This window comes from Macadamia integrifolia, unplaced genomic scaffold (assembly GCF_013358625.1).
Source record: "Macadamia integrifolia cultivar HAES 741 unplaced genomic scaffold, SCU_Mint_v3 scaffold1291, whole genome shotgun sequence".
Taxonomy (NCBI): Eukaryota; Viridiplantae; Streptophyta; class Magnoliopsida; order Proteales; family Proteaceae; genus Macadamia; species Macadamia integrifolia.
This window is the reverse complement of record NW_024868146.1, coordinates 124,833-149,362: the sequence shown is the minus strand read 5'-3', so window position 1 is coordinate 149,362 and position 24,530 is coordinate 124,833. Positions and strand designations below refer to the sequence as shown.

Here is a 24,530-nt window from a genome sequence, read left to right as displayed (position 1 = left end):
TGTCTAGTCTTATTTGGAAACTAGCTCCTAGTCTTATTATGATTGTAATTCTTCTCTCTTTAAATAGAGGAGCTTATGTACTGATATTGCTCAGATTTGAATAAAGAAGAATTGCAATTATTTGCTTACTTAAGAAGAGAATCTGGAGTCACGGATAACCAATTTGGTTTTATGCCAAGAAGATCATCAACTGAAGATATATATCTTCTTCGAAGACTCATGGAAACCTTTAGAGCTATCAAGAAGGACCTCCATATGGTCTTCATTGACTTAGAAAATGCTTACAACAGGGTTCCTAAAGGTTTAATGTGGCATGTCCTACATAAGAGAAAAGTGTCGAGTAAATATGTGGAAGTAATTAAAGATATGTATTATGACGTGGTAACAAGTGTGAGAACCAAGGGCGGTCAAGGCTGTGAGTTCCCTATTTCTATTGGGCTACACCAAGGGTCTGCTTTAAGTCCCTACTTGTTTGCGCTTGTTCTGGATGAGTTGACAAAAGACATACAAGGTGACGTCCCATGGTGTATGCTTTTTGCGGATGATATTGTTTTATTGGATGAAACAAAATTAGGACTAAATGCTAATCTAGAGCGATGGAGATTTGCCTTGAAATCAAGGAGCCTTAAGATAAGTAGATTGAAGACAGAATATGTGATGTGTAACTTCAGTCACTCTGCGAGAGATAATGACGCGGTAGCTATTGAAGGAAGAGAGGTAAAGCAAAGTAACTATTTCAGATATTTGGGATCTATCATTAATAAAGAAGGATATATAGAAGATGATGTATCACATAGGATTAAAGTGGGATGGACGAAGTGGAGGAGTGCGTGTGGAGTACTGTGACAAACGTGTCCTGGTAAAACTTAAGGAAAAATTCTATCGGACAGTCGTGCGCCTGGCTATGATGTACGAGGTAGAATGTTGGGCTGTTAAGAACTAAGAAGTAGCATATTGATAAGCTAGGGGTAGCGGAGATGAAAATGCTAAGATGGATGTGTGGGAAAACTAGAAGGGATAAGGTAAGGAATGACCAAATTAGAGCGGACCTGGAGGTTGCCGCAATTCCTGATAAGCTTTGAGAATGTCGTTTGAGGTGGTTTGAGCATATTCAATGAAGGCCATTGGATGCACTGGTAAGGAGGAGTGACTTGATTCAGATAGAAGGACCCAAGAGACCTAGTGGTAGGCAAAAAATGACCATAGGAGAGGTTGCAAGGAAAGACATGCACAAATTAGGCCTTGTCCCAAGTATGGTCTCAAATAGAGCTGATTGGAGGGCTAGGATCCAGGTAGCGGACCCGCTTTAGCTGTGTTCTACTCTGTTAGCATTTACTAATCTGTTTCCATTGTCGCCTTCTCTTTCTTCTCTCTTTGGCTTTTCTTGGATCCATGTAGCTGACCCCATTAAGTTGGGATAAGGCTTTGTTGTTGTTGTTGTTGTTTTGTAATTATTTGCTTAGAGCAATTGGGATAGCTGCCGGTGAGAAGCCCAGGCTGAGATAGCCACCTCCTCTCCCACTTCCTTGTTTCTTCATTGTTTAATCACTCTATTTCCTTTGTTGTTTCTGTTCACTGTTATCAATCCAGTAAGAAGTTTAGATCTGTTAAAAGCTCTCCAAATCAGAATCGGCCAACCAAGGAGTTCCTCATTCTTGAAAGCAATCGATCGCCATTGTTGTCCTATTCTATGATCTGATTAGGAAGACATTAGAAGGAGTGTTCTAGGCCTTCAAAGGATCCATCGATCCTCCTTTGAGCACGGTTAAGGAATCAGCCCTGATCAAGAGAAACTTCTCTTGTTTCTCTCTCCTTAGCTTGAAATTAAGAAAGTAACTCCTTATCCCGCCGTAAAAAATTCCTCATTTTATTAGGTTTTTGTCCCCTCCTTAGGGATTACCATCAATCTAGTTTCACAGCAGCAGTCGCCCCATCCCCTTTATTACCCTACGCAGGAGGTTTTCTCTCTCCTGGCCGATTATCTCTTTTAGGGCCTATTTCTTGTGGATTGCTTATTTATTGTAAGGGTTGTTTCATGTAGTTGTTCCCTTGTCCTAAGATCTCTTTTAAGTTGTATTGTTTGGGGCTATACATTGTGGGGGTTAGTCCTTGTAATCAACTCCTACATTAAATCACCCAAGAGAAAAGGGGGGTGGGGGGGAGAGAATCACACACTCTTTGGTCACATAGGGCACTCACAACCACAAACTCAATTTATTCTTCAAATCTCTGTCCCATATGTTAGCTACAAGCAAGTTTTTAAAGAAAGATTCAAACTCCTACCTAGACTCTAAAAAGGAAACAAACTATAAAAGGAAACAAGTTCAAATAGGAAAGAAATCCTAGACTGAATCTACTCCTATGTATCTTACCACTTTGGAAAGAAAGACTTAAAATAAAAGATTATATAATATTCCTAAATAATTAAAACTCTCTAAAATCCTACTAAGCTAAATAGTCAAATATGGATCCGGTTCATCTCCATTTGGATACCTAGATGGGTTTGGATCGCTCCATGGTTGTGCACTTGCATTAACTACCCCGGTGTTGAGAAAAACCTGTCCACAAGTTTTGTAGAACGGGAGAATTAGCACCAATTGATCGACATCCATCCTTGCCAATGTGAAGTCACTATTGAAATCATGATCGAACGATATGAAATCCGCAATGCGAAGCTCGTTGAAGTATTAACTTGGAGAAATAAAATTAATCGTTTCACATAAGAGATTAAGTGATTTAATTTTTTCCACCAGGTAATCTTCAACGACCATTGACGCCATCTCATCTTCCATCATTGGTGACTCATTTTTTGGGTCATCCACCTGTTGCTCAACGACTGAGATTAAATTGTTGAAGGAAAAATTTTAATTGGTCCTTGATGTCCCTACATTGTTGCCGAGTCTTATCGAGCTTCTCTCGTATCAGTTGCATTTGTTGACGGATCTCTAGTCAGAGAGTTAGATCCATTGAGCTCCTCTTGAACTAATATCAACTCACCCAAGCAATTAGTGGCAAGACTATAAATAATCTGAGGTATAGTCATGTGTTGTGACCATAGAATCCTCAACTTTGGGAACTTGCTCATCAAAGACTAGACATACATACTTCATCTCTTTAAAAACAACAACATGCTTGTGAATGATTTATGTGAAGTGTTCTTGTCACATCCCAGTTTGACTAAGGTAAAGGCATTTGACCTGGACATACCCTTATGTCCATCCAAACCTCTAGGATCCAAGATGCAGTACTTTAACGTCACATTTATACAAGATTAACTACTGAATCACAGAAATCATATATGATCATACTTGTAATAACAACTGGAGACATCTACATGTTATCAACTTTATATACATAAGTTGTTGTTCTGAGTAAATATCCATAACGCTCACAAAGTTATTGACTGTAGTACATCATAATTACAAAAAAAGAATCAAGAAATAGGAAAATGATCTCAATCATCTTCATGGTGCTTAAGCACAATCATCAAATATGCAGTCCGGATCATGCTCCTTACTCCTATACCCACAACCCATCAGCCACAGTAGCCGGTGTCTCACCACATGTTATTGCTTGAGAACCCGTGTCACCATCTGAAAAGGAAACACAACTATGGGTTGATCTTCACTAAGCCCAATGAGGGGTGGGAGCATGCAAGCAAGCACATCCATAATGATGCAATAAATGAACATAGGTTATCATGATGCAATCATGTATGAATTTTATTACACAACCTAGATAATGTTACTAAGTCTGTAAGGGTATTAGGGTAATTTTATTACACAACCTAGATAATGTTAGTAAGTCTGTAAGGGTGCCGGAATCCACCCCGTGTTCCACCACAACAATCACACATCTTCACACACAGAGACACACATACACGGACATCCTCACACTCACCATATATTTGAACTTAAAGAAATAACAATTGACATAAAATATAACAATGCAACATGTTCAAGCATAAGAATAAATAATAAAAACACTCCCCAAAATAAAACACAACAACCTCCCACCTTTTGTCTCGAATAGGTGATCTTGCTCAAATTTCCCGAACCACGTAGCCTCACCGTAATTTGGTTCTAACCTAGCCAATTACAGGGAATTAAGTTAACATCCATGTCTGGAAATCGTCTTCTTTGAAGTCTACTAATAACCTCAAATCAACATTGAATCATAAGTTCAGTAGGGTCACTGGTTGGTAGGCACCGGTGGATGGTGGCCCACCAATGGTGGTGACCGGTTGATGAACCAGTGGCTTCAGATTTGAGGATTTTCCCACAGGTGGATGGTCACCGGCTGTTGTTGGTCCACTGGTTGTCATCGACCGGTGTAGCTCTGAGAGTGGGATCTTTGCCCAGATTTCCTTCTCAGAGCTGAAGGCTTCATTTGGGTGTCTATGGTCTAGTGAGTTTCTGTTCTCACAGTGGTATTTAACTCCTTTACTAGCATTTTAATATAATTGATGGATTTTCGCCATCACATCTTAATTTCCCTATTTGCAGCATGACCACATATCAATTTGCATCAACTAGGGTCTGTAGACAAGTAAATGGCCCTATTATAGCTGTATTCAGCCGAAACCCTGCAGAAATTCCAATTAAAGTCCTTATTAGAGGTTTAATTGGTTCATTACCCTTTAATTTCCTAGTATTCAGTTTAGGGCTGCATGCCTTCATATGTAGAAGCATCAAAAGAGGCCATGCATGCAAAGGATTCCTTACATGCATGATCAACCCTGTATATTTCAGCTGACAAAGAGAATTCTCTCGACTTGGTTCCTTAAAAGAGATAATTGGGAAAGAGAGAGAAGGCATGGATAGTTCCTACCTCAACAAAGTGTACAATAGATTGAAGAATTCTCTCTTAGCCTTCAATTTCCTTCTGTTCCCTGCTCTTTCTTCTCTTTTCTCTCCTTCTTCCTTCTTCTCGTTCTTCAGTTCATGAAAATGAGATAAATGAATTAACCTTGTACATTATATACATGGCTTAGATGACTAAGGCCTGTTTGCCAAAATAATGCATTTTTATAAGAATAGGTTTAATTGAACACTTGACCTATGTGGGCCCACCTCCCAATGATTTAAGACATTAATCTATCACTTTTTGTGATATATAAACCATTTGAGGTGCTTCAGAGTTCATGGGTGCGAAGACCCGGGCTTCACAGGCAAATAACCTATTATGTCAGCACAGCACCACCGTTGGACGCTCACTGATGGGTGATTGTCCACCGGTGGTGACGAAGGATTAAAGTATCGGTATCAGTCGCCATATCGGTCAGCCAAAATTAAGATACGTATCGGAGTGTATCGTATCGTATCGTATCGGAGATATGCTAAGATACGCATATAAATGGATAGGAAACACTTTTTTATTCACTTTTGCATAAAAAAATTGTTAAAAAAGGCTATTAATTACATGTATTATGCATAAACACTAAATTGAGGGTATCACATTAAGAATTCAAGGTTTGTTGTTGTCCCATAAATGTAAAATCCTTGTTCCCAACTTTGATTTTCATTTAGTTAGAGAGAAATATGGATGGCAGTAATTTTGGAACAAAAACCCCTAAAAAATCGTGTTTTTCTAAAAAATGACCCATCTTAGCCATTATATGACCATAGCGCATACGCACCGATACACCTCGATTTTATATTTTCCATAGAGTATCGGCACGTATCGGTGCGTATCGGTATGTATCGTAGGATATATATCGATACGAAAGGATTTTAAAAATTCCATATATCGTATCGGTAAGGGCCGATACAGATACGTATCGGTCGATACGGTACGATATGTACCGATACTTAATACCATGGTGGTGACCAACCGGTGAGTCCTGCTGGGTCCATGTTAACTGGTATTCTCTGGTGCACTTGCCCTTCTAGTTATGGGGTCTTGTGTAAGACTATGTACACTGACTTAGGGCACGCCTAACATACATAATTAGGTGGATCTCCTTAATGTTAAGATACTTACCCATGTTTCCTCAGAGTTTTGAATCCCCTCCAATTTTATTGACAGGAGCTACACGGACAAGTAGGATCATCCCTTCCTTCTTTACAGTGTATAGCTGCAGTCCAATAATCATTGGTACTGTCAATTCCCTGTGATTCATCTGTGACACACAACATTTGTCGAATTAGGGCATGGGTGTAACAATTCTCGATCACTAAATCATCTAGCACCGCTTTAGTTGTGTTGACGTCTTCAATGCAACTAGGACCTTCTACTTGTTGCTCTTCTATCTTCAAAACTTCAACGGCTACCACAGTAGCATCCCTGAGGAGTTAAGGGTAGAGCTTGGCTAGGTGACAAAACTTGGCTTCAAACTAATGCTAAACAGTGGTCATGCAGTTTGGTAAATGCTTCAACATCTCAACTACTTGTGCATGGAATTGAGAGGTCTGATTTGGGATCTTTGATGCACCATCTATTTTTGCTAAAAGGTCAGCAGTATAAATTTAATAAAAGATGAAAAAGCGTACAATGTTTAACGTCTAGGTATACCTAGATGGGATATACCTGGTGCATGCGGTTGTGGGGTTAGTGTGGGCCCGCAGGACTAGTCTGGACGAAGGCCTAGATAGCTAAGCAGAGGTTCCTATTCATATAGGAACCTCCTTTGGACCCAAGTTGGTAAGTGAGGCAATTCCTTCTGGTGGTGGATGCTGCTGAGTCAGAGTCAAATCTATCTTTTAGGAAGCGAAGTCGTTACTCATACCATTCGAAAGGCGCTTCAGCCCTCATGGATAAATAGTTAGAACCTTTCTTTCTTTGCGGTTACAGAATGGAATATTCTTTATTGCATCCTCTGGATTATTTGTTCACATGTCATGCTACACATGAGGGGGAGATTGAAGATTATTATTCTTCTCTGTTCAAGTTACTGGTTGAAGATTATTTGTTGTTGTCATCTGCTCATGCCCTCATCAACAATTTTATCTATGAAGATGGTATTTGTGGTGTTCAACAACATGCTATGTATCAGTGGTTACCAGCAACCTTATGCTATCTGGTTCCCAGCAACCTTATGTTGAGTTATTTGGTCTCCAACAATTTGATGTGACTACTTGGTCCCCAACAACCTTATGTTATTACTTGGTTCGCAGAAACCTATACAACACTTTTACTGGTGGTTCACAGTGACTCTACTGCAATTTTATTTGTGACCTTTATTTGGGGCTCATAAGTGCATTGATATTTTCGTTTTATTTGTCTTCCTTTTTTTTTTTGGGGGGGTGGGGCGGTGGGGTTAATAATCTTGAAATGCGCATCCAAGGAAGCTTACTACCTGACTTCTTTGAAAAGGGCTTATGATGTAGCTGTTAGATGTTAAAGGCTGCATTTTTATGATGTAGCTGTTAGCTGTTACCTACTACCGGCCTTCTTTGAGAAATGCTTTTGATGTTGCTATTGCTGCTATGATATTATGAGTTGCAGCTGGTGTTCACTACCATTTATTTTGCTCATTGCTATTTGGATTTATTCGATAAGAAGGTTTTTTCTCTACTGATGCTGCTGATGATTGATGTTAATACTGCTATCAGAATGAAGTTCTCTCATGTGTTCACTGGCATTTATTACTGCTCTGTTTATGTTTAAGTTGGGTGTTGCTTTTAATATCTATTATAGTTGTTCCCAGCTGGAGCCTTCTTTTGATATATATATATACACCAACTTGAGGGGGAGCATTAAAATATCTACCATGGGGATATGTTGCCAAAGTAGCTTAGGATCTAATTGTAATTCTTTCCATAAGTAGGATTCAGTTTCCTATTTAGTCTTTAGGAATAGCTAGCTGTAGTGAGTTCCACTTTCCTACTAGTACAATAGGAGATATCATCTCTCTATCGCTTAGCTTGTCTCCTCTCTTTCTCTCCTATTGCAGGTAGTGGTTACAGGTTCTGGGTTTATTACAATACTTATTATATCATTATTTAGTAGTTTCTAGTAATCTAGTAGACATTCTTTGAGTTCTAGTTTGCTGGTTAAGAATCCTAATCGTATTAGGACTTCTCTGCGACTTAGTATTCTATTATCAGGATTTGATCAAATTCCGCAGCTCTAAGGTCGCTTGCACGCCGTGACAACTATGGGTCTATTCCTCTAACAGAATAGACCGGACCTGAAATTTATCCTGATCTGACTACTTTGTTGTAAGATATACACTTTCTCCATATACTGGTTGTTTTCTCTATTTTGTGATCCTATGATGCAGATCAATTGGAGGATCTGCGGGTGGTGGTGGGTTCAGAACGATGGAAAGAAGGAGAGGAAAAAAGTGATCTAGAAAACCCAATTGGAGGAGGGGGGAGGAGAAAATTGTGCGGGGGCTGCGTAAGCCTTACATGTATTACTAAAGGCTAAAAACAGGGGAGAGAAAAATACAATTAAGGAACCCCCAACAATTGACAAAAAGTAGGGGTATCCATAACAGACTCAACTACCTAGGTAACAAAATATAATAAAACACAATTAGAAAAGGAAAAAAAAAGGTACCCTTCCCAACCGCAGGCTGTGTTTGGGTGTCCTAACCTGATCTAATAACTGACACACGATAAAGATAATATTCCAAGACAAAAAGGTAACTTCCTACATGCTTGGGCTATGTGGGAAGCTTCCTAATCTAACCCAACGACCTCCTTAAATAAAAAAAGAAGATAATATGTAATTAGATCTCCACAATCCTGATAACATAACGACATCTTTATGTTCTGTTAGAGAATCGAGGTGCATCTTACATATAATTACTATAACAACATAAATATTTCTACTCCAGACAACTAATAAATGCATTCTGACATCAGTACCTCTATGAAGTGGGCAAAGTGAAATAACAATGCATCAAGCAACATATCCTTGCCTTACTGAGGTATGTTGTCAAGTTCAGCGTTTATTAACACTGTTAGGAGTATAGCGTGAGAAAGAGGGGTTGTGGCCAGCTGTAGCGCAATCCACGACTCCTGCTAGGGGTGTTCTAGTCTAACTATAACTTTTTAGCAGATTAGAATTAGAAGTTAGATTTGTTTCCTATTTCATCAGAAAAAAAAAAAAAAAGATTCGTTTCCTATTTTATTATTTCTTATTCCTACTAGGAGTATGTAGTTGCTGGTCTATATAATGAATTGAGCAGGGCAGCCCAATCTCATCGATTGGTACTCCCATTACCCAAATTGCATCTCTCTCTCTCTCTTTTCTTCTATATTGTTTACATGGCGTGGTCTGTTGTACTCTGATCATGGTCATTAGATCGATGTGGATTGCCTTGCGAAATAACAATAGAGCTTTTCCAGACATTTGTAATTCATGGTCTAATCAAACAACATGTTGCTAATCACGTTGAAGGTTTTTGTGATGCTGATTGGGCTGGTCCTCCTGTTGATAGGAGGTCAACTATAGGGTACTGTACTTTTGTTGGTGGAAATCTTGTGTCTTAGAAGAGAAAGAAGCAGGTTGTTGTGGTGAGGTCTAGCACTGACTCTGAGTATTGTGCCATGACTCATGTTACTTGTGAGTTGATGTTGGTAAAACAGTTTTTGACGGAACTTGGGTTTGAGTGTACTTTGATGCAATTGTGGTGTGATAACCAAGTTGCAATCCATATTGCATCAAATCCAATGTTCCATGAGAGAATCAAACATACTGAAGTAGACTGTCATTTTGTTCGAGAAAAAATGCAGCAAGGAGTGATTTCTACAACTCATATCCGCACAGGAGAACAACTTACAGATATTATCACTAAGTCTTTGGAGAATGGTGGAGTGGACTATATTTGTAACAAGCTGGGCATTATTAACATCTATGCTCCAGCTTTAGGGGGAGTATTAGAAGTATAGCGTGAGAAAGAGGGGTCGTGGCCAGCAGTCTAGCCAAGCCACAACTCCCCTTAGGTGTGCTATAGTCTAACTATAATTGTGTTAGTAGAATAGAATTAGAAGTTAGGTTTGTTTCCTTTTTTATTATCTCCTATTCCTGCTAGGAGTATATTTCCTATTCCTACTAGGAGTATGTAGTTTCTGATCTATATAATGAATTGAGGAGGGCAGCCCAATCTCATCGATTGGGACTCCCATTACCCAAATCGAGCCTCTTTCTCTCTCTTTTCTCTTGTATTGTTTACAAACACATCCTAGTGATTGAAGGTTGCTGATTATCGTAAAATGATCCAGAGAAGGAAAGTTACATTCTTGGTCTCTGACGATTGTCAACTTTAGGGCACCCAATATCTCTTATGTTTGTCCTTTGATCGAGGTATTTTTTTGTTCATTTCTTTTTCTGAATATCAAAATGAGGACAGGTAGAAATTGTGGATCGAGGATCGAGGATTAATGCTAGTATATGTTGCTGTAATCTTTATTTATTTTCTTGTTCAGTAGAGAGATATTTGTATGGTTCATTTGTTAATCATATGGTAAACAATGGCTAACTGAAATAATGCCTATTTTCCCTCAAGTTTATGGGGAAGAATTTTCCATCTTAACTGTCATAGAATAGTCTGATATGATCTTATAGTAAGATAGCTAGTAAGGTTTTTATTTATTTATTTTTTGTTGCTGATTTTCTAATTCTTTTGGAATTTAGTTGGTTATACAGGCAAAGAATGCAACCTAGCCTTTCTCCCCTCTGGCACATTTTCATGGTAGACGTTTTTTTTTTTGGCCTTCTATTTGAATTAATTACTTATTCATATTTTATTCTCCCCTCCTTTGGTCAGGCACTTCTGCATTCTTCCCACATGTACCATGAAGCCAAGCATGCGTTTCCCAGCCATGGTGTGAAGTTCTCTTCTGTTGAGGTTGATCTGCCTGCCATGATGGCCCAGAAAGCTAAAGCTGTTTCTAATCTGACACGGGGTATTGAAGGGCTCTTTAAAAAAAATAAGGTAAACTATGTCAAAGGCTATGGAAAGTTCATCTCCCCCTCTGAAGTCTCTGTCGACACCCATGATGGTGGAAGTGCCGTTGTCAAAGGCAAGAATATCATAATTGCAACTGGCTCTGATGTCAAGTCCCTCCCAGGCGTCACCATTGATGAGAAGAAGATTGTATCATCAACTGGAGCTCTTTATCTGTCAGAGGTCCCTAAGAAACTCGTTGTCATTGGAGCAGGCTACATTGGCCTCGAGATGGGCTCAGTTTGGGGCCGGCTTGGGTCTGAAGTTACTGTTGTTGAATTTGCTCCAGATATTGTCCCAACCATGGATGGTGAGGTCAGAAAACAATTCCAGCGTGCCCTTGAGAAGCAAGGAATGAAGTTCATGCTTAAGACCAAGGTGGTAGGGGTCGACACTTCTGGGGAAGGTGTGAAGCTGGCTCTTGAACCAGCAGCTGGTGGCGAGCAGAGTATTCTTGAAGCTGATGTTGTTCTTGTTTCCGCTGGAAGAGTTCCATTCACAGCTGGGCTTGGGCTGGACAAGATTGGTGTCAATATGGATAAGATAGGCCGAATAACAGTTGATGAGCGGTTTGCAACTAATGTTCCAGGTGTATTTGCCATTGGGGATGTTATTCCAGGGCCCATGCTTGCCCACAAGGCAGAAGAGGATGGAGTAGCCTGTGTTGAGTTCATAGCAGGTAAGGAAGGCCATGTGGACTATGATATGGTACCTGGGGTGGTGTACACACATCCAGAGGTGGCATCTGTCGGAAAGACCGAGGAGCAGGTGAAGGCACTTGGGGTTGAGTACCGTGTGGGCAAGTTCCCTTTTCTTGCAAACAGCAGGGCCAAGGCTATTGATGATGCTGAAGGGGTGGTAAAGGTACTTGCAGAAAAGGAGACGGACAAGATATTGGGGGTTCACATTATGTCACCCAATGCTGGTGAGCTTATCCATGAGGCGGTTCTTGCCTTGCAGTATGGGGCAGCTAGTGAGGACGTTGCACGAACATGCCATGCTCATCCAACCATGAGCGAGGCCTTGAAGGAAGCTTGCATGGCGACTTATGATAAGCCTATCCACATGTAGAAGTGGAGCACCTAGTTGCTTCTCTTACTTCCCTCTCCTCTATTTTTGTTGAGATTTTTGGAATATACTTACATTGTAAACAGTGTGATGGACCCAAAAAAAAATAGTGCATAAACTGGAGCAGATGGAAATATGAACTTTTGACCAGATCTATGGCCATTGGTGAAAGATCCAGTAAATACTGCATTTCCATTTCAGAGGAACTCCAAATGCTGGATTTGAAGAAATAGGTGAGTCTGCTTTCTCTTTCAGTCACTTATGTTCCTTGTCGTAATTTATTTCCTTATTTTGCAAAACATTTGATGTGTTTTGAATGTAACCTTTCCAGACATCTTTAAATTGTTAGTTACCTTGGCCGAAAGTTCCAGCTCAGATTTTCTGTTGTAGAATTTACAGCTAAGTTTGTTTTGAGGTTGAAGATTGCTGCATAAAGCCATCTCAGTTCCTTCGCAGAAAGCTAGTGAGTTTTTCTGTATGTAACATTGATCAAAATGAACCATTCGTCTTTCTTCTCTCTCTCTCTCTCTCTCTCTCTCACACACTCTCACACACACAATCTATGAGATCAAACGAGCTGTATTTTATAATGGATCTATAAACCTCCCCCCCCCCCCCCCCTTCTGATAGAACTTCAACCAACCTTCAAAATATTTAGAATTTAACTAAATATTTATTTTTGTTTCGCTATCTGGGGGGGGGGGGGGGGGGGGGAGGGGATTGGGGGGACACCAAATAATTTAATGCGAATACAGTTTGCCAGGATCTCTGTTTTGCAGTTAAAGCTTATTGAATGCCTTAAAAGATCGAAACTCTAAATCATCACCATTTCATTGGTCCATGTAACATGCGTGTTATGAGATTAAAGGTTTCTCTGACTTACAAATATTTATTTATTTATTTTTTATATTGAAAAGAAAAGGCATTAATTAAACAGAATATATTCTACATCGTCCAAAAGAAAGAAGTTGACGGCATACATGACCTTGACAGCACTGTCCACTTTTGGCAATAGAAACATCCCTCCCAAATCCTTTTTCAACTTGAACCGATTCAAAACAACCCATAATATTACAAATACTATAAACTAAAATGGTTCTAAGGCCACCCTTCTTCCTAGAATACTGCATTTGACCCAGCTCTTTCGCTCTTTGTAATCCTTGGTATGCTGCTCAAATTTCTACAAACAATAGTCCATATGAAACTGTAGCCCTTCTGACAACCTATGGTTGGTCAATAATATCCCACTCATCAGTAGCATTTGGAACAAAACAAGAATTATCGTAAGCAGATGGGTGTAGTAATCCCTTCTCTATTTCCTCCTCTTCTCTTCTTTCCTTCTCCTTTCTTCTTCTTCTCCTCTTTTCCTTCTTTCTCTCCTTACTGCTAACAGAAGAAATCGATTAAAGGGAGAATCCCACTGCCCTAGGACTTATATAGTGTGGACCTAAGGGTCTGTTTGGTTGTACCTTGTTAAATTACCTATTATAACCTATTGTATTATCAATTTATAACATTAATGTACTTCACTACCCACTAATATAAAGTGCAGTTCCCAAACAAGTCTCTTTCCATGGAAAAATACATGGGAAATTGTGTTGCAGAAGTGTGGGTCCCATAGAGCAGAAGTCCAATTTTTGGATTCTGGCAGCCCCACCAGTCAGCAGGTTGGGACCTGCCGGTTCCTACTTTTTGACCCAATTTCGGGTCTGTTCTCCTATCTAAATTACATAGTTAGATTTGAGTTGAATCAGTACCTTTGTGCACATGCTTCCTGATGAGTTTTTCAGTGATGTTGGCAGGCTGGGCATCGGACAAGTAGGGTCATCTCTCTCTGCCCTCTAGGCATTCTACCACTGCCAACTATGCTAATGCTGCCTTTTCCTTCTCCTTTCTTCTCTTCTCTTCTTTCCTTCTCCTTTCTTCTTCTTCTCCTCTTTACCTTCTTTCTCTCCTTACTGTTAACAGAAGAAATAGATTAAAGGGAGGATCCCACTGCCCTAGGACTTATATAGTGCAGACCTAAAGGTCTGTTTGGCTGGTACCTTGTTAAATTACCTATTATAACCTATCATATTATTAATTTATAACATTAATTGTACTTCACTGTCCACTAATATAAAGTGCAGTCCCCAAACAAGTCTTTTCTCATGGAAAAATATATGGGAAACTGTGCTGCAGAAGTGTGGGCCCCACAGAGCAGAAGTCCAATCTTTGGGTTCTGGCAGCCCCACCAGTCAGTGCGTTGGGACCTGCTGGTTACTACTTTTTGACCCAATTTTGGGTCTGTTCTCCTATCTAAATTACATAGTTAGATTTGAGTTGAATCAATACCTTTGTGAACGTGCTTTTTGATGAGTTTTCAGTGATGTTGGAGGGTGGGCATCGACAAGTAGGGTCATCTCTGCCCTCTAGGCATTCTACCACTGCCAACTATGCCAATGTTGCATTTCTTTCCTCTTCTTCTTTGCCTAAAAACAGAGTAAGGGTTAAATCAAATTAGGGTGTTACAATTTCCCCTCAAAAAAATTCATAAGGAGGGAATCTTCCCTAGAAAGAAGGGAATCTGGCCCTATCCATGGAGAACTGATTTGGACGTGTAGTTCCCTTAGTTGGGACGTCTTCCACACTCACTTTCCTATTATAACTCCTGCCATACTTGGACTCCTACCCAAATTAGGAAACTACCAAAGTGGGACTCTCACTAAAGGATCACCATGTTCAGGTATAAATACCCAGGTAAACCCCTTTTTCAAGGGATCAAAAAACTTTTTCCATTCTTACTGGAATTATCTGTTTACAGTAAGATTTGACATAGGCATCGAAAAGTCATTCCGTCGGATTAGCCTGGCACTCACTCTCTTGTGTTTTCCTCTCTGTGCATGTTCCATGATTGCCTTGGACGATTTTTTCTACAATAGATTGGCACCATCTGTGGAAAACGATACTAATCAAGCCACCCACAAAAACCATAGATCTTCACAGTGGACATTCCTTACGGAGTCTCATTGTTCAAGGAGGAAAAGGGAACCAAGAAGCCAAGGTGAATGCAAAAGACATCCCTCAACAAACACCTCATGTTGGCTCGTCTCACCTATAGACACCCAATTTTTCCACCCGCCTCGACAATGATGACAAACAGGGAATGATCGAGGTTCGTGCTATACACCAGAGGAGAATTTAGGCCTTTTATGATAACCCAAAATCCGGCAGTAATCTAAAACCCTAATTCAACAAAACCCTAATTGTCACACCCAAATTCCAATAGACCCAACTTACCATTAAGAATACCGGCGGTGTGAGTAAGACACGTACCTGTCATACAAACCTACCAGGATCGCTGATAACAGTACCTTAACATTTTACAATCTCACATCACAACCAACCAAAAGCAGCAGAATTAGAGTATAATAGCGAAATCATTAGATATAAATGGGGAAATCATCTAATGATAACATAATATCATTAACCAAGTTATTATGTTTACAATCCTTCAAGACTTACATATATCAAGTTTAAAACATATTATTCACAGATCTGTATCAACATAATCAAAAGTACGCCGAACACCTCATGGCACCGCGTATGCACAAAAGTCACAAGCACAGTCCTGGCCACGCTCCTCCTCTTTCGGCATCCACCAGTCGCTCACTCCGTACTCAGGTCCGAAGGAAAAAGAGTCACTAGCCACAGGCATGACAGTACCTGCATCATCATCTAAAAAGTGTGTATACGTGGGGTGAGCTTTCCAACTCGCTCAGTGAGGTGTGGAATCAAGCACATTCAAGCAAGACAGTAGTAATAATAATTCATGATGCATGATAGCGAAAATTAAACACATCGTCCATGATGCTCGTGATGTAGTTCATTTATTTATTATCCACCTAACAATACAAACTAAGTCTGGTAAATGCTACTATAGTGCATTAGGCTGTTTCCTCTCCTCAGAACCGCCATCGACTATGTAAGGATACAAACCCTAACCGTGAATAGAAGCTTGTCAGTCCTCGTATGCATCCATGGGTCACCCAGAAAACTCTTGATAAACCCCTCCTGGCAGTCACGGCAATGGTAACATATCGGCCACGCCGGACAGGTTCCTGCCTCTAGCAACAATTGCATCGTACCGGGGGTGTGGCATTGCGAAAAGGCACATCGAACATACCATAATGGGTTATCCAACACCTCAACCCCTGTTGGAAAGGGTTCATAGCATAGGGAGTGATACCTAACCACATATATGCTACGTGCCTTCATAGTGATACAGTTAGTATGAATTACACGATACTGGCAAGACCTTGGCCACAAAGTGTAATCCATCTCCAAATACAGTCCCAGGTACACGATACTAGCGAGACTTTGGCCATGAAGTGAAACCCGAGATCGTTTACCTAATCTAGCATACATATCACAGTTGAGTATGGACTATGAGACACCGGTACCAATCATCAGCCACGAAGAGTATCAATTTCCAAATGCAGTCCCGGGGTACACGATACCAACTAGACCTTGGCCACAAGGTGTAATCCACAACTACAACTAAGTCTAATGCACATAATCAATGCATGAATGCAACATACACGTGGTAATCATGGCACTAGTACCACCTCGGCCACGTCAAATTCTGTCTCACACACACAACCAAACACAAGGCGATCACGGTACCGGTACCACCTCGGTCACACTGGATCCCATCATACATATAAATGAATAGTTCGTATGAAATCCATAAGACTGTAACATATGATAATCACCATCATCATGTGAGCAATATAATTAAGCATATTAAATCTACACATGTGAACAATTCTATAATAATTAAATAATCCAAAATAAAACAACCATCCCTGACCTTGTTGATCTCTGCTTGTGTTAGGGCTCAGATAAGGCCACCGATCAATCCACACAGTTTCGATCTTGGGGCTCGTGCGCATCACTATCCTAGACACAAGGGCAATCGTACATCAGTACGTGTCGAAAATATCTGGAGGGACCCATATGGATCACCCCCAAAGGGTACAAACAAAATCCATCAGTGATAGTAATGTCACCGGAAACACCCACCGAAAACAGGGAATTTCCACCATATATATCAGTCCTATTTTCGTTGGAACTGAAAGAGAACTCCTAAGGCTCAGTGGTCCACTGGAAATATGCCATCAGAAGCAGACCCAGTGGATCCATTGGGCTATTTCCGATGGTGGTTAAGGACAGTCCACCCATTTTGGGGCTTTTTGGCTCGGGCCTGATCGTCGGGATTTGTTCCGTGGATTTTATAGGGGATGTTCCCAGCATCATTCTAAGCCAATAAAATCCCAATTCCACTGAGCCATTTGGGAGATACGTCGATCTAACTATCAAAACCCTAGTTGGTCTTTTGGCAATATATGTTGCCGGAGCTCACCGGGCTTGGTTTGAGCTTGACAACAACACCGGGAGGGTAGAACGAGCATTCTATGACCTTAACATGGTTTGTACACTAAGATTCCATCCACACCTAGCTTTTTCTAGGTCAAAATGAAGAGAGAGAGTGGTGGAAGTGAGTGTACTTACCTCCAACAACGATTTCTACAACTTGGCGGTAGCCGGCACCAAGGTAAGCCTTCTCCTTCTTCTTCCCCTTCTTCTTCTTCCTTCTTCTCCTTTTTATCTCCTTCCTTATGTTGGACACAATAGAAATGAGGAAATGAATTACTCATTTCTAACTTATAAGTTAAAATGGACCTCAGGGTATGTTTGGTTGGACCCTATTCAGACCAATCGGGTAATTATGACTTTCAAAGCCCAAGAACTTGTCCACTTAGGTTTAAAATGCGTTCACATCATGAGTATAGTGTGGGGGATGATTTGGGATCATCCGAGACTGTCTATGATGCAAGTGGTGGGACCCACGGGCATCGACACCATGACAGCAGCCTGTTATGTTCATCAGAAATAGCTCACCGGATTCAGGCCCAGTGGATCCGGTGGCATATTTTCGGTGGTTTGTCTTGATTTCTTGCTATCCCATGGCTAGTCTTGCATGGGTGGTTGCCCTCGGCCATGCTCAAGGCCTTTCAGAAACTTCGATACGTGCCTGGACTTATGTGTGTGGAGTCGGGTCACTTACCATCTGGGATCGGAAGGTACGAATCCTCTCCAATTAAACTAGCATGCGATGCATGAACACTTGGGGTCATCTCTCCCCCTTTGGTAATGGGCGGCCACGAGCCAAAATCTGGCCATGCTTTTGATCTCTGATCCGAGGCCGATCACAACAATTCAAATTAGACCGAGTTAGGGCACAGGTACTAATCCAACCTGAAACCTGGCAGTAACCCAAAACCCTAACTCAGCCTAAAACCCTAATTCATCCTGAAACCCTAATCCAACCTGGGACTTTTTCGTACCCGATCTTATGGCATGTGGTATTAAGAAATGATTTTATGTACTCTCTGATGGTGTGAGAACGACATGAATAAGAAATTTTTGGAACACCCAAAAAATCCTTCACTACAATTCTTGAATTTTTACGAGAGAAAAAGGAGCTTGAAACCCATGCCATTGGATAGTGTTCAAAAAGATATTATGACGATATATCACATGCAAAATTTGGACCACCGGATCTCCCTGAATCTCTCTCGGAAGTCAGAACTGGGACGATCGGATCAGATTTTATCCAAAATTTTCTCGGGCCCGCCAAATTTTGGGTAAATCTGCCAAATCGTCCTTTTATTTTTTTTCCAAAATTAGCTGATTCCATGGTTTTAAGTATCTCCGATACCGATACGATACCCTCCGATACGTATCTTAAATTTAGTCGATCGATACGATACACACCGATACGATACATTGAATTTTTTAAATCATTTCGTATCGATATATATCCTACAATACATACCGATATGGATCAATACACCACTAATACACATCGATACGATACGACATGCCTTGATACGACTCTATGAAAAATATAAAATTGAGGTAAAATGTACGTTTCGGTATGTATTGGTACGTATCGGTGAGTATCGATATGTATCGATCGGTACGTATCGGTATATATCAACACGTATCGGTAAGTATCGATACGTATCGGCTCTACGGTCATATAATGGCCAATATGGATAATTTTTCAGGAAAAAAAAATGATTTTTTGAAGGGTTTTTGTTCCAAAGTTGCTGTCAGCCATACTTCTCTCTAACTAAAGTGGAAATCAAGGTTGGGAACAAGGATTTTACATTTATGGGACAACTACAGACCTTGAATTCTTAGTACGATACCCTCAATTTAGCGTTTATGCATAATACATGTTATCAATAGCTTTTTTTAACAAATTCTTTATGCAAAAGTGTTTAAAAAAATGTTTCCTATCCATTTATGTGTGTATCTTTAATGTATCTTAGTGTATCTCCGATACGATACGATACTCTCCGATACGTATCTTAATTTTGGCCGACCAATACGACGATCGATACCGATACTTTAATCCTTGGCTGATTCTATGAAATACTATCTTATTTGTGTGGTGGATCGACTAAAAAGATTCTATTTTTGGCAGGTCCGTCAAATTAGGTTTGAATGCCTATAAATAGTGCCTCTTTTTACCATTTTTAGTGTGTAAAAGGAATATAGGATCCCCCTATTTTGGTCTGCTTCCCTTGTGAGAGAGCCTAGTGTGGAAGGAATGATCCTTTCATAAATTAGTAGTCTCCCCTACCATTTTTGAAAAGAAGGTATAAATGGGGGTGAGCTATATAGCTCAGTGAGGGGTGAGCATGCAAGCACACACATACAAATCATAAATGCCAACACAAGCTCACAATATCATACCACTTACTCGATATGCAAGATCCACATGATTCATTTATTAATATATAATTTTTCATTCTAATTACTAAGTCTCAGTATCTATGGGTGTAAGTGCTATAAGCAACGTAGGTGGCATTTCCTACCATGTACGTTGGGCCTCAGGAATACAAACTCGTTGCAAGTAGGAGTCAGTTAGTCCTGATCAGAGCCTTGGTCCCCCAACTAACCCCTAAATAGTAACCCTTGACACATGGTCCCAATCAGAGCCTCGGTCCCCCATGGTCTGACAGTCATGTGTACAATATGTCATACCATGTTGTGCTCTCTCAGGATATAGTACGTTGTATCTAGGCATAGTAGTCCTCCGTGACCTACCATCGAGTGGGATTAGCCAATACCTTACCCCCTATTGGCAAGGGGTTATAGCACTAGCAATGTGAGCCTAACCATATACATCTACATGCATCCATCACAATCACAACATCCATCATAACCATCTGTGGCCATAGATGTAAGACTGACCTTTGAGCCCACAGTATCAGACAGATACTCGGCCACACCATGCCACAGACCATCAATATCACACCCACTACCATCCACTATTATAATAATCATCCACAAATCTCGATCACATCCAAGTCGATAAAATATGCATCATGTGAAAATATATAATTTTACATAAAATAAATCTATAACACAGATATCACCACATCCACATATGTAAAAAAAACCAAAACATACAAGAAATACTCCGTAAAATAAACCAAACACCCACTCACCTGATTTCTCAAATCTGGTGTCCTTTCGATAAATTCTAGATCATGCGTGTCCTCACCGGGTATATTGTAGGTTCCTACTTAAATGTTTAACTTGGATTTGTATTCTAAAATCCATACTCTACTGGTAATCAGCACACAGAGCTCAAGTCAGTATTCCACCCCAGCTAACTAAGCTGGTATACCAATCTAGCTTTCTTAACCTACACCGCCATTGGGGCTTAAATCTTGGTATACTGAATTGAACCTCCAACTTTTTAACTCATAATTACCTTTTTGGATATATCTGTATTGGCCTTGGCTTATGAATATACTTGGGGTAGGGTCCCAAGCATTGGTAAGGGCAACATTGACATTTCACAACTCAACACCTTCTATTGTATTTTCTTCCCCCATTTAAGTCATAAATCAGGCCTTTACATTGCCTAACCATTACTGGGTAGGTTGGAGTATGTCTACACAATCCACAAAGATGCCATCCTTCACAATGCTTAACCATCCCTATTCTGTCAGGGCCAACTAGCTGGCCGGTTCCCTTGGCAGTTTACAACCCAACAACCATGCCTCTTCTTGACAGAGTTGTGCTAAGTAATTTCAGCACATAAATCACGTTGCATCCTCCCCATTTTCAATTCCTACACTTTAGAAACTAATTTCCCAATCCGGTTTGGGTCTCTGAGCATTGTCTTAGGTCAATTTGGGTCTCAATTTACCCAATTTTCTTTCTAGGAGTCAACTAAATTTTTTGCTTGTCCTTAGGTACATTGAATTCTTGCACAAGTAAATGCCACTACCAATTGCAGTCAATTTATTCCAATTGGGAAAAGTCCCTTAGTTTAGGGTTTCTGGGATGACCCTATAGTCAATTGGGTTCCAATTGGGGGTCTAGAAGTTGGAGCTTTTACTGTGGGAGACTGATTTGGGTTCCCACAAGAAATTTCTAACTTCCAATTTCAGGTTTGCACTACCCTTACCCCTAACCCATTCTGGCCTCAGTGGAATTCACAAACAGGGTTAGAGTTTTACCTTCTCAATAGGTTTTGGGTGTGTAGAAAGATCCACCATCAACATTGCAGCCTGAGTTCCAGCTCTTGGGTTGTGGTAGCATCCTAGCAGCATGTGGGTGTGTGCAGTAATAGGGGCCGCAGCACCATCAGCAGCTGCAGCAACAGCAGCCCCCCCTTCCTTTTCCTTATCTTCTTCTTCCTTTCTTCTTCCTTCCTCCTCTTTTCCTTCCCTTTCTTTTCTTCGTTGTATTCTTTTTGTTCACAACAGCAAATGAGAGAATACAGCTCACTTTTGCCCCTTTATATAGGCTAAACAAACCTTAGGGTCTGTTTGTTCAAATTAGTTTTTTAGAAAAACCCATTTTTCCCAAGTGTTTAAAATTAAATAACTAATTGTCGGGAAATGAGTTTGATATGAAATTTGTTGCATAACAACCCTCTAACATGTCCCTATACATGGTAGAAAATAGGTGGAATGACCCCTCAAAGTAGTGGGGACCACAAAGAAAAAAGGCTATTTTTAGGCATTCTGCTAGCACAACCGGCCCGCCGGATAGCCATGCCTATCCTAGCAGTTAGCCCTTTTTGGTTTCCATGCCTTCCTGCTTTCTGCCTATCATATCCTATCATGTGTGGGACCTTCTCCACACATAAATTGATCAATTTCCCATCTTTCCATCACTTTCATTTATCCCCCCATTCTCATTATTATCTATTAGCTTTTGACTATGATTCACTACTACCACCTATAAGACTAAGGGAGTTCTGAACTTAGGATATTACAAGAGATACTTGGAAGATAAGGATGAGGAGAGTTAGAAACCAAGTAGGAAAGAGAATACTTGTAAGGGAAGAAAGTTTGAAAGAAAGAAGGAAACTAAGAGGAAATAGGAATGGGAAAGGGAGTGTTACGTGTAGCAGAAAGGATAGAGAGATTATAGAATTAATTTAAAAATTCTTAAATTCAACTTAAATTCCAACTTATCCCAAAACAATTTTTCGGTTATATCTCTCCATCCTGACCCCGGATTGACTCGAACTTAGAATTAAAGATGTATCATTTTAAATTACAAACGCAATGAGCCCAATATCCAATATGCGAAGAACTCCTCATCTTTCAAAATTATCATCATGCCCCTATAGTTGCGCAAGTCCTCCCTCATCTGATTCTTCTTTGCTGCTCAATCTCTTGGTCAAACTTCTAAATTGAGTATAAATTCCTCATTTTCCCTTGATAGCTTCAATGAAACTTCTTCCCATCTTGCCCTTGATCACATGTGAATCGATCCATGGGTAAACTGGTGTCTAGATTGCATTGGATCCTCTCATTTAGCATCTTTTATGTGCATGATCTTATAACATGCAAATGCGAGAAAATCACATTATATAGTCATTTTTATCATCAATCTAGAATCAAAATGCTCAATTAAAATGGTCATGGATGTATAAAATACATCTGAATCACACTCTCCAACTTGAACTTTTACTCGTCCCGAATGAAATAAAGATAAAAGAAACTATCAACCCAATTCCATCACTTAAGAATAAACTAAAATCCAAATTCTATAATTCATAGCAAAAACTCTAAAGACTTGCTAATGTTTTCAACATAAGCTTAAATAAAGAACAGAATATTCTTCCATGTGAAGCAAATTTTCACTTATACACTTAAATTCACCCATTTCAAGTTACACTTTAAATGCTCAAATGCTTTATAATTCAGCCCATTTTTTTTTTCTTTTCTTTCATGCAATTTTTTCAATATTTTTTCCTTTTTCACACATGCTACTCAAGTTTGTTGAATGCTATGGCCTCTTAAGCTTTCTAAATGGTCCTTGTAGTGAGCTTTAAGCCAATTATTCTCAAGCCAGATGGCTTTAAGGAACTAGATGTAGAATAACCCTAGGGCTTACTAACTCGAACCAAATAAGCTACAAGCCAAAACTGAACTAATGAGCAATATCTCAATTTTTTTTTTCAATCATCGAACTATTTGATGCAAAGCTCAATGCTTGTGGCAAAGAGACCTGGTTACTAACAAGGTGATTTTTTTTAAATGCATAAGTACTAGTTTTTTTTTTTTTTTTTTTTTTTTTTTTTTTTTTTTTTTTTTTTTACTTAGGGCGTTCATAGATACATTGAAATATCTTCATCTTACAAGAGATGGAAAAACTCGAAATTTTCAAGTGGAAACTCAACAAACAATAGAAGACTATAGTGTTCTATGTTTAACTAAGTGTTAAAGGAATTTATAAATCCCAGAATCCATGCTATATAACTCAAGAAAATGAAATTCGAATGCTTAAAAATGAAAAATTGTGTTTAACATTTTTTTCTCTTTTTTTATTATTTATTTTTTATTCTTTGTCTCCCCCAATGGCATGCACATAATATAGAAAATAAAAAATAAGGGAGAAATAAATATGAACAAGAGGGAAAGAGCAATATAACCTTGTGGATTGATGTGCAAGTACTCCCAACTTTGCCTAATATCTTTTCTTACATGGAAAATGACTAAAAGACAAAAACAAAATCTAAAGTAAAATGGTGGGTTGCCTCCCATGAGCACTAAGTTTACTATCTTGAGCCAGATTAATAATGGGAACAAGAACAAAAAGTGGGAACGTCACTCCCCAACTTAAAAATCACTAGTCCTCAAGCAAACATAAAGAAAAGAAGAAAAATAAAATAAAATAAAATAAAATAAAACCTAACACACTTTCATAGGAATAACCATTGCACTTAGTATGCAACAAGCCTTTAAACCCCTAGGTTACCCTAGTGGACGAGTGGTGTCTCGTGAGTGTTTGCAGGGAATGAACACACAAAATTCAAACTCCTATGAGATATAATCATGAATATAGAGGCTCATGGAGATCCATGACCTCTTCCAGAGCAGAAGATGGAGCCTCAATGTAGGGCTTCATGTAACACACTAATCTAATTTCACCTCTGCCTATGAACAGGCAAGGGTACAGTGCAGAGAAGACC

At 39.7% G+C, this 24,530-nt stretch overlaps 1 protein-coding gene and 1 long non-coding RNA gene across 2 annotated transcripts in view; one reads left to right on the top strand and one right to left on the bottom strand.

The window, feature by feature from the left end:
- Positions 1 to 12,343, top strand: part of LOC122063315 (dihydrolipoyl dehydrogenase 1, mitochondrial-like) — a 35,588-nt gene extending 23,245 nt beyond the window's left edge. Inside the window, exon 2 of the mRNA XM_042627033.1 lies at positions 10,721 to 12,343. Coding sequence (XP_042482967.1) covers positions 10,721 to 11,971 — 1,251 coding nt within the window. The 3' untranslated portion in view covers positions 11,972 to 12,343. The remainder of the gene's footprint in view (positions 1 to 10,720) is intronic.
- A 537-nt stretch (positions 12,344 to 12,880) lies between these two features.
- Positions 12,881 to 14,437, bottom strand: LOC122063316. The gene is made up of 3 exons (XR_006135300.1): positions 14,303 to 14,437; positions 13,726 to 13,926; positions 12,881 to 13,351 (listed from the first exon to the last, which is right to left on the bottom strand). It is a non-coding gene; the product is annotated as an uncharacterized LOC122063316 (long non-coding RNA).
- Between the last annotated feature and the right edge of the window lie 10,093 nt (positions 14,438 to 24,530).